The following is an 11,787-nucleotide window of genomic DNA, read 5'->3' as shown; positions in this document are numbered from 1 at the left end:
TATATATATATATATATATATATATATATATATATTGTTACGTCACTCGCATCTTGCAACAATATATAGTAAACGATAAACGTCATCGTGGCGGTGAGTTTGAACTGCAGCTTCTACAAAGTAAAGTTAAGAACACTAAACCCATTAATGCTCAAACACAACAACAGGAAATAAACAAAATAACAGAGTCAGTGACTAACATATTCTACGAATTTCTGGCAAAATACAACAACCCCAAAACCAAGAGGATTGCATCACACTAATCATGAAAATAGCGCTAGAACAACTACTGCCAATATTACCACACATAGTATAATTACTCTTATTACCACAAACATTACAGAACACAAATACCGAGTAAACATAAGACCACACACATATACAACTTGACAACATAAAACGGACATGTTCCCGAAAGGGAAAGTTATAATAGAATTCAAACAATCAAACCAGCCAACCAAAACCCGAGAAGATAATATAACAACAGCACAGGTGGGAGGAAGAGGTCTACTAGAACCTGACCCTCCCAGGTCAAAAAAGACCTAAATTCCGATCCAGAGAGAGAGAGTTTATAGCCAATATCAACATCAAATTTTCACGTGAGGGTAGGGAAGTGTTCAAAAACACAAAATTAATATCAAATTTCGTTGTTTTGACAATCTAATTTGGCTGTTTTCTTCATGTAACAGCGATTTTTTCCATGTTTCCCTAGCTGCCGAAGCTACGTCAGCGCTTTATCTAGTTAATTATAGTTACTGTACTCAAACTGGCTCACCGTGATCTTATGGTTCTCCTCTTTGGACTTGACCTAGGTCAACTCTAACGTGCGTGTATTGTTTGTTTCAAAGTATGTTTATTTATGACACTATGTAGTTGTCGAGTGATACCTTGTCTTTGCCCTGCAGTGGCATCTGTCGGTAATCCGTAATTTTAGTGCGTAGTGATATCTTTTGTTCTGTACTGTTAGATTAGGCTTCACAAGTTTATTTTCAATTTACCTGCAGTTCTACTTCGGGTTAATGGATAATTAGGTTAAATACCTTGTTTTCCGTTTACCCATGGTTCTATTTACAGGTTAATCGATAATCAGGTTAGATATCTTCTCTACAACACAACATCACATACATGTTTATTTCACCACAAAATTTCTTAACATGTCCACTATATCGACAATTTCATTTTCGTCTTTCTTTATAGTTTATACTTCTTACCATTGATTTCGTTTGTGAGGACCCCTGACGGCCGGGGTCTACCCTATCTGCTTCCAATATTGCTCACATAACAGCTCCTATAATTCCTCCTATAACAGCTGAACCCATTTTCAGACGACCTAGATTTTGTCAATTTTCCCTTACCTTCCAGGCCTCTACTGCATAATCTGCTAGGACTATCTCGGTTTTATAGACACGTTTCACAGTATATTCCCCTTCTCATATGTTTCATGATAATAATTTTGGTACTTGCAAGCCATGCCCTATACAGGCTTTAATTCTTTTTGCCTTTGCTTACTATCAGGCAGATTTCCTTCCTGATTTTGTCATTTGTATCTCTGTTACTCCTATCCATTCTATTCCCTTCCTAGTTTTTTAGCTTTTTACATATCGACACTTCTACAGTTAATGTTTACCTCCCACCTTCTTTCTTCAGTGTTCCACTTATATTTAGGGATTTTCGTAGAATACATCCCTCTCCTTCCCTCTATATTGGGGTGTTTGTCATCTTCAGTTCATTCCCTCCACGCGTGGCTTCTTTGCTTTTAGGATCTTCTAAGGTGGGACACTGCTGTTTGTTTACCCTCCACTGCTAATAGGATCTTATGGTCAGTTCTTTTCTTCTACCGTTCCATTTTTTGGTGTTACTCCTGTACATTTAGGATCATGTAGTGTAACTGCAATGCTATATTCAATTTATTTTAGTTGCTCTTTTGTTTCATTCTGGGATATCTTTATTCATTTTTATATGTTCAGCACCTGACCCGTCTTACCTACAGGTCTTCTTAAATTGTCTTGTATGCTCAATGCTTTTTTGGGGTTCTGGATCGATCGGTCCCACCTCAATCACTCCTTGGGTCTTATCTGTTTTGATATGTAGTCTTTGATCACATTTGGGTAGGCTGTTTCTGCATGACTGAGAATGCTCACTTTACATGTTCTTATGTTAGGTTTTTACCATGTGATTGGGTACCAGTTTCATGCCTTGACCTTTGGACTTGTTTTGGTTCCATACGTCTTTTGTGGGGCAGTCTGCATTTTACCAAACTTCCACATTTGGGAGATTTTACCAACACCATTCATTGGATGTCTAGCTTCAATTAGCTTCTTCCAAACGGGGGTAGTCTTAACATACTATTCAACTCAAGTTTTTCCTGTTCCATACCACACATTCTAGTCTCTTTGGGGTGTGTATTTTTAAACACCACCTTCCATTGGGTTCATCCATTCTCCTCCTTGAATGCATTCAAAGGTGTTTTCTGCTATCTAAGCCTTTACTTTGGGTTTACCTCTTAATTTTCATCCTTCCATCTCGTCTATATGTGTTGATAGTTGAACATATCCACAAAGATGTCGGGTTTACTGCTTCCTCCCCCTCTTCTGTATTATTTCTCTTCATTGATGATTCTCTCCACACGTGGGGGAGGGGGGTCTACCAGTAGCAGGTTTCAGGATAATGGTGTACAGTCAAAAGGACTTATCCCCTTCATGCCTGGGCACCCAGTCCAAGGTGCTTTAGTTCACACTCTTCTTCTTGTCTGGTTTGACTAATTCTGTTTCATTTCGACTTTTTGACAGTGGTAGCTTGTATCACTCGCCAAGGGGACACTCCTTGCTCCCTTTGAGGTAAACAGTGGATTTCCTTTTTCTTGAACCCACACACTTGACATTCATCTCCTGAAGGGTCGTGTTCCAGGTGCTTTGTCCTTGTTGCTAATTGAATTTCTAGTCCAGACACACTTTCTCCCAAGGAGTGACCTCTCGATCTTCCTAAGTTTTGATGGCTCTTGCCTCTTGTGGGGTACTCCTCCAAGTGCAATTTTTCAATCTTTTATCACTTCCAAGTTAGTTACCTCTTTTGTTTTTGGTCTCTTGTTCATCATCCACATGCCCTGACTGTTAAGTTCAGAGAGGTTTACATTAGTTTTATTTTTCATTCTATCAGTCTTCTTCCTCAAATGTTTGTGCATCCATGTCATTCCAGTTCAGATCTTTCTGATTGATCTTTCCTGGCCAGTGCTGCTTTGTTTTTCTCGGCTGTTTTGGCTCGATTTGTATCTTGTGTTCTGGATCAATTTTATTAACCTACATTTTAGTGGCTCATGTGGTATATTTAGTTTGACTCTTTTTATTTCTTACTATCTTCCACATTTCTTCTCAGTTTGATCCAGATGACTCTCTCTGTCCAGTACATGTTGTGGGTTGCTTTATTGTTTTTTTAATGCTTTTTTCTGTTGACTCCACTTCTTTGTCTGTAATTGTTTCACTTCCTCCCTTACCTATTAGGTTTGGTTTGTGATTCGATTGGCTTTTTATTACTTGTCTCCTTCTTCCCATCATCACTTCCTGGTATCTTCATTCTCATGCACCTTCCCTTTTTCCCTATGTGTCTACCCAGCTGTCTGTTGGAGGTACTTCTATGTTGAGCACTGGGCCTACATCTCGTGCGTTCTCCCATTCTTTGCTTTGGGTAGCTGTTTCTTCCTTGTCAGGGTACCATCATCCACCTGTTGCCATCCTTCATTCTTTTGTGAGACTGTGACTGGGTAAGTTACCTTTTAGTATATATATACCTCTTCTTTTTCAGGGGCATGTCTCTTTTTTTTTCTGGGTCTCTGTCTGTGGTGAGTGGTGCCTGACCAGGTATTTATTAACCATTCAAATCCACACTGTAAGACCAAGTTGACTAACAAATGATTTCATGACCTTGCAACACACACTGCAGAGATGAAGTGTTCCACAAGATCGCTTGTAGTTTTTTATTTTCGCAATAGAATTGCTTCATAAGTTTGCCCATTACAGATCTTACCCACCCATGGACTACAGGGGTAAAGGAGAATGGGATAGCTGCCCATCCCTGCTATGTCTTGTACTGAATAAATTTGTATAGTCAGCTTTTCAAAATAGGGTTTTGTGGTCACCCATTGCTCTGTCTCAGGTGTTGTCGTTCCTCTGGACTCTCTACTGCACTTTGCCTCCCTTTTCTTCTAGTATGGAGTTCTAACAGATCCTTCTGCAGAACAAGTACAATGTATCGCACAATAACTAGTAGTGTCGTAAATAAACATACTTTGAAACAAACAATACATGCACCTCGCCAATCTGAAGAGGAGAACCGTACTGTTTAATTACCTCCCACAGTTCAGCCACTGGGTTCCAAGAAAGTACTAAATGATTGTCAATAAAACTCCTTCCATTCCTCCACCAAATGGCCCATGACAAATCAACGTGTAGGGGTACCTTTAACTGAAATTAAGTAGATGAAGTGCTGACATAGCTTTTCTACCTAGGGAAATATGGAAATGATCGCTGTTACATTAAGAAAACAGTCAAAATAGATTAAAAACAACGAAATATGATATTTGTTTTTGGCTATAAGTATTACTTTGTAGAAGCTTCAGTTCAAACCTACCGCTGCTTTTTAAGTTTATCATTTATTATATATTGTTGCAAGATGTATTCTGCATGTAACATAAAAATTAATATACACAAGTCTTCTTGTGGCACAGTAATTTAACAGTTTCTAGCAATGTTTGTAAATGTTAATTGGATATGTTATATATTCATATATATTATTTTCACATCTTTAGGAATCTCCAAATAAGGTGATGCATCAAGACTTTTTTGATGCACTTCTTAAATTAAGCACAAAGGATAGGAAGTCATCAAATAAAATATACAATGCTGTCATCAAACTCGACCACAACTGATGAAAAACATAAGGTAATGTGTAAGGTGCAGTATATTTACAAGAAAGGCCTGAAACTGCATTGATCTCTGTCATGCACAAACATACAAGAACAGTACCACACCTATACGGAAAATAATTTGTCCTTAGACTACCTGTTTCTACATTAGTTTTCACACCACAGAAAATGAAACAGAGTGAAACAATATAAGAAAGAAGGTAAAGTATTACAGTGATCAATTAGACAATCAAATGACATTTGTGAAAAACTGGAAGATTATGCACAGATTTGTGCAGAAATATAAATCATCAATGCACAAGTAGATTCACTAATTACCAAAAACAACACCATTGGCATGAAGAACACAACTCTACGTTGACAGTACAAAAACTGCAAGTGATGTTTGACAACAACAACAAAATCTCGAAACAGTCACTTGATCTCTTTGCGAATGTGCCCCAAAAGAATGGAAATTAATGAAGAGGGTCCAAAATCGTGATATAATGCTGAAAAATGGTGAAAGGACTAAAGACTAGAATACCACATTTGTCAACAGAATTAAGTAATACCCAAAGATCATTAGCCTATGCCATGGACAAGATATAACAATTAAAATCAGATAAATTGAAGCTACAAAGCTGAGTCACAGGTATGAAATGCAGATTTAGAAATAAATGGGATGCAATTAAAGAACAGAATGAAGAATTGATATCCAACACCCATGCTGAAATGAAGGCCTAACATGAGAAGATTGTAGAGCATGAGGAACTTGCAACTCTGCTGGACAATCCCATGATTACGACATTTAAAGATGGAAGGTACACTGAAGTAAGAAGAACTATTATGACACTGGGAGGGGAGTACAACATCAGTGTACGACATAGTAACACCATTATCAGAACTGTTGGAAAATCTGGTAGGGAAGTTTGTTCAGCGATTGCCTTCAAAAACGTATGTCTAGACTAATGGTAGAAGCCAGGAACGTTACCCAGAAACATATCGTTAGCAAGCTACTATATGAAACATCTGGAAATCTAGCAACAAGCAACGTCCTTCACTTCGATGCAACAACAAAGCATTACCAAGGCTTCCAAGCTACTACTGTTCCAGGAAAATATTTCCATTGGCATGGTCATAGTTGGTAGACAAGATGCAGAAGGACTTATGGAAGCTTTCAAGTACAGCATCAAAGACCTAAGTAATTCAATATTTCCATCTGTGTATGCATACGCAGGAACAAGTTCAACACACAAGCAAGAAGAGACTGTGGCTTGGCTTGTAACATCAATAAATCAGCAATGTAGGATTTGGGCTCCATTACTCCTCTCTTCAATAGCATGCTCCAAAATGACTTACCTCAAGTCATTGAATCATGGGATACCTTACCTATATCGGTTCGTCAACACCTAGCTGAGTTGGGCTATTTTTACTTTAAATTGCATCTACTTGTTAACTGGGCTATGGAAGCAAATAAAATGCTGAAGGAATATAAAAGGATCATCATTGGAGAAGGTCGAAATCTGTATGCTATTGGCAGTGATGCTGGAGCAGTTCAACTGGTCTACTTCAGGGAAAGCTTTTACTACCCATAGATGTGATAAATCTGGTGTTCACCAGTATTGGGAGCCATATTTACATGACCAACAGGAGAAGAACAGATTAATCAGCTTTATTAGCAATAGGTTCAACATCCCATTCTATGATGCAGCCTGCCTGTATCATCATATTCCACGTGTGAAAGACTTTCTTTAAAAGTTCAATGGTCTCAACCAGCTACTCAAATCTATTTTGTTCGATGTTGAACTGATGATCTATATCACATGTGTGAGAGCACTGGAAGTTGTGGATAAATTGACAACTGAGCCATTTTGGAGGTTATTGTAGACAGAAGGATCCAATCTTACATTAAATGATCAACTCCTGAAAATTAAGTCTACATTAACAGAGTGAAACTTCTACATTTATCCCAAAACAAGAAAGATGATAAAGATCATGCCAGCAGATGCAAAATCCTGTCCAAAACTGGAATACTTTTCAGTCTCAAGTAGACAAATACAAGTCATCTACTGCACTGTTTGAGTCATTGTATATTCAACTACAGTGTCACCAGCTGGTTCTTCATTCAAAAGGGAGTAGTGATCTGTTTCATAAGACTGTGACAGGCAAGGCATTTAAAAATGACACATTAATTAGGAACCTAAAAACTGTCCTTACTCTGAATAATGTAGGACTGCAAACCTCATCCACAATTAGAGGTAAGCTACACTATAAACCAGACACAGATGTACTTGATGAAATGGATAAAGCAAAACAAAAAATGTTCATGCTTTGGAATAACCAAAAGAAGTAAATTATCATCCAACAACAAAAATACTTATTACAGTCCATTTTAGATTATCCTACCTTGTTGGTCAGGAAAATGATGGAACATCAATGTCGTGATCCCAAGATCAATCAGATAGGTTTAAGGGAAAGATTACTGATATTGTTCAACAACATCGAGTAATCAATATAAAGCTTTACCATATAAAGTATGCTGATTTTGATGATGCATTCATCTTTCCCCTGTTTAAGGATTTCAAGAATAAAGATCTGATTGTGAATGAATGAATTTGAGGTGAAGATGGTATGATCCTCTTTCCTACCCTCACTAGATGGCTGGGTTTTAGATTGTAGTTAACTTGCTGCTAGTATGATCATCTTTCCTACCCCCCATATGGATGTCGATACCTGGTGGCTGGGTTTTGGATTGTAGTTGACTTATCAACTGTATGATCCTCATCCTACCTTTGCATGGATTATGTTCCCAGTGGGTTGGGTTTTGGATGTATTTGACTTGCCATGTATGCTCCTTCACACCCTAGCCACTCAACACCTAGGGACACATCATTTAATCTTACCCACTTTTGTTTTCTGGGATTGAGTTTTATAAATAATGTATGGTTTGAATCACTATTCTGCCATAGTTTTCTCCCATTTGGATGTACTCCTCAATCTTTCCACCCATATATGCAACATTGTTTCACACTGGGCAATGAGTAATCTGGTTCAGAAGTGTTGTGGTTTCCCATGTATGATCTTTGACTCTGAAGATCTCCTTTTAGGGAGTGTCCTTTGGATGCTTTCAAAAGATGCTCTTTCTTTCCCTCGCACCACTCCCTCTACCTATTCAATGTGGGATTCTAGCTATTCATGTGAGATGAAGTAATGTACCGTATCAGAAATTTTAATTTTCCTATTCTGAAAATGTATTTCCGATAGTTACTTACCTCTACACACCCTTCCTCCCCAAAACAGAGGGAGTCGCATGCATCAAGAGAGTGTATCATGCTCTTTTTATGGAGGGTTGTCAAATGACAACATACATGTGAATTGGAATTAGTAAAGTCCAGATGGGTGGGAGTTCCAAAGCTTGTGGTGTGCACAAAAACATTTTGCCTACAGAGATCAGCACTGAACGAGAATAGCTATTTATGTGAGAAGAGGTAAATACCCATCGGAAATACAATTTCAGAATAGGAAAATTTCAACTTTCCATATAAAACTAACATCAAGTCACATTAACTTTTTTCTCAGGCTTAACGAAACTTAAAGCTAAAAGAAAGTAAGACAAACTAAGATTACATATAATTAAGTCCTATTTGATGATTGATAGAAATTATGTATGTTAATATATATACTTGAGTATAACTAAGAATTTAATTTTTGCTTCTCTGTATTTTAAATTTCAGCATTTGCACAGTGCTCTTATTATAGATACATTTTCAATCAGCAAGCTAATTAATGATCTTTCTTGAACATTGTTTTAAGGTTTACCACCCCTAAGGTAGCTGCTAATTTTGGCATTCTTTGTTTCCACACTGAAGGTGTAATTTTGATTATAGAGTTAGTGACTAGATCCACAGCTTTTCAATATGTTTACATGCATATGATTAGTCATCTTTCCAAGGTGAAATTTCTAATATAATTTGTCAGTTATACTCACCTCTTCTAAAGTAAAGTTAACACGGCCAGTTCGTCGTGGATCCCTTTCAAGAAAGGTTTCTGTGCAGAAGCAAGATACATTTTTGAAAGATTCATAAGATTTTTTTTTTAAATTACATGAGAAATGCAATGAAAAATTGTGTTAAATCAAATTTAGACAAACTTAATATTATGACATGGTTTTATGAGAAACTGACAAATGTCTCTTCCAAGATCAAATATTTAACATTAACCCAAATACACTTTGCATTTAGGCTACACTGAACCGGCTCATTTTCTTTATAACATTCTACAAAGTATACATCTTTTTATAAAACTACTAAGATATTCTAAATGTATATTTTATAAACTATTGCCTTGTGATAAAACCAAAATTATAACAATAAAAGATTTGGTTTTATCATTTGAATTGCAAAATAAGTTTTCATAAAAATACTCTTCATGCAGAATCAGAATTATTCTTAATAACAAATAGTTAAGGATAAAAATACAAACATTATTTAAATATAACAAAGCACTAAACTTCGTTTTAGGATACAGAATATTTAATTGATTTTTTACTTGATTGCAAAGAAATTTGTGGCCTGGAAGTAACACAGAATAATTAAAACAGTATATAGAAATAGAAGCAAAGATTAGTCAGTGTTGTGTATTTTTCTGTTTAACACTACAAATATTATCTGTAAATATTCAAGTTAAGGCTCTTCAATAAATAGAATGTATTGTTAAAGAAATAAATTTATTTGTAAAAAGTAAATAAATCTCAGATAGACACTCTTACCTATCATACTCTTTAATTTTATGGTGCACATGAGAAAGTCTTCAAAGTCCATTTGCTCTTTCTTCCCATATCTTAAGACCAATGTTCTTAGGATATTACTGTTAACTCGATACCCTATTGTAGTGAAATATGTCAAAGCTTTTGATTATCTTAAAATTAGACTGACTTTTTGATCAATAAAAATCACCTAAAACAATAAAAGTATGTATTAAATTTTCATATTACTTTTGTTTTACACTGAAAAATAGAAAAGTTAAATTTCAGCTTTTTGTGCTCAATATTATAAAATGCAGAATAAGAGCTTAAGAAACATTAACACAACAGTTACATTTGATGTTACAAATATTATATTGGTCCACTGACTATAAAACTAAATTTTTATGCTCTAATATTTATTGATGGTCAATGAAATATAAAAATATCTAAAGTTTTATATGTAAAAACCTAATTTCTTTCAAAAAGGGATATAATTCATTATGAAATCGTAAATTTTTAGCTTGTTCATGTTAAATGTCATAAAACTCTCAAAGGATGGTATCAGCTTTGTGCATGTACTCCAGTAGAATAATTGTGTTTATATAAGTATGATTTGTATTAAATGGTTAACTATAAGACCTTGGTAATGATTTAAGTGTATAGTTTCACTCTTCCCTAAACATTCTTGTCTTCAGTATGTTACTTTCTTAGTAATTTATTACCAAAATTTTGAACGTTTTCATTATGTAAGTAATCTAAAGTTTAATAAAATACAAAACTTAATCTTCTTCAATTGCTTGTTTACCTAAAAAATAGTATTACAAACTTTGTAAAAGTGAAATACGTTAGAACTTGTTGAGGATTTCTGTAAATATATAAAATATTTTGACAGAATATTTACTGTCAAGATTTTATGTATGGGCAGGATTCTTTACAGTGACTTGTTGTGATAAATTTCAACAATAAGCAAACAGTACACAGTCCACTTGTTTTAAAATAATATTAAAACAATTAAAACATGTATACAAATGTTCATTACACTGTTGGTTATCAGTTTTATCCAGAGCTTTAAATAGTTGTCTCTTTTACATCAAAATTCACAGAGACTGGTTCAGTTACTTTATATCATAATTGGACAAGATGAATTATTTTTCCTGATCTGTTATTACAATACAGTTTGTGATAATTTCCCTTTAAAAATCACCACTATATGCTAGTTATCACTAAACTCACGATCACACAGTCTAGATGTATATTTTTCTCAAACTAAATTTTCAATGTGTATTTATATCCTGATAGAGGTTTAGAATGTTCCACACACCACTTGATATTATGATGCAATAATACTCAATTAAAACAACGAGAAAAAGGTTGTAGTAACATGACAATAATATAACAATTGCCAATTCACAACCATTGAACTACACAACATACGATTTCTAAAGGGTTATGTAAACATGCTTGCGATAAACTATGTAAATCATAACACTCACATTAAACTGAAACAGTAGTGTATATCTAACATTTAATTTTCATATCCTCTTGAAGAACTTAGTAATTGACAAATTCTAAGTACTTGTTGTTTATTAAACTCTATTTTCACCTGCTGAGTTCAAAGCCATCCTAAGCTCCAGAGTACTGAGAAATCCTGAATCATCACGATCATACATTTTGAACACATTCTGGAAAGACAATTTACATTAAAAACAAACTTGATAATAACATATATTTGTAGGTAAATAGAGAAATAATTTCATGTTGATTATGAAAATTAATGGTTAGAAAAATAGAAGGCTTATATGTTGATGTGCACTAACATTATCAAGTACTACCTGTGTAATGAGACATTATAAACAATCATTCAGTTAAGGAACAAATATTAACATATATAAATAATGCTAGGTTATATTGTAAGAAAAGAACTTTTATGTTACAAATTTAATGATGCTTTTACATATCCAGGAAACCAGTGTATTCTGTTATCAGTTATATCAAATAAATTAGCAGTTTTAAGATATAAGATTGGCTTATTTAATATTTTAAATTCGATGACAAGGAACCCACTTTGAGACTAATAATGGCTGGAGACGGCTTAAATGGGTAATGAAGAAAAAACTGTACATTTGCTGTCATGTTAAACTTATAT

General features: G+C 34.9%; 1 protein-coding gene across 2 annotated transcripts in view; it reads right to left on the bottom strand.

The window, feature by feature from the left end:
• LOC106461742 (calpain-A-like) overlaps nucleotides 1–11,787 on the bottom strand; it is an 80,853-nt gene that overhangs the window by 4,284 nt on the left and 64,782 nt on the right. For both annotated transcript variants that reach the window (XM_022388774.1, XM_022388775.1), the window contains exons 17-19: nucleotides 11,245–11,323; nucleotides 9,666–9,779; nucleotides 8,886–8,944 (exon numbers count right to left, since the gene is read on the bottom strand). In XM_022388774.1, coding sequence (XP_022244482.1) covers nucleotides 8,886–8,944; nucleotides 9,666–9,779; nucleotides 11,245–11,323 — 252 coding nt within the window. The remainder of the gene's footprint in view (nucleotides 1–8,885; nucleotides 8,945–9,665; nucleotides 9,780–11,244; nucleotides 11,324–11,787) is intronic.

The sequence above is a fragment of the Limulus polyphemus genome, unplaced genomic scaffold (genome assembly GCF_000517525.1).
Source record: "Limulus polyphemus unplaced genomic scaffold, Limulus_polyphemus-2.1.2 Scaffold1022, whole genome shotgun sequence".
Taxonomy (NCBI): domain Eukaryota; kingdom Metazoa; phylum Arthropoda; class Merostomata; order Xiphosura; family Limulidae; genus Limulus; species Limulus polyphemus.
Note: the sequence above shows the minus strand (reverse complement) of the source record. Positions and strands in the feature narration are given on the sequence as shown.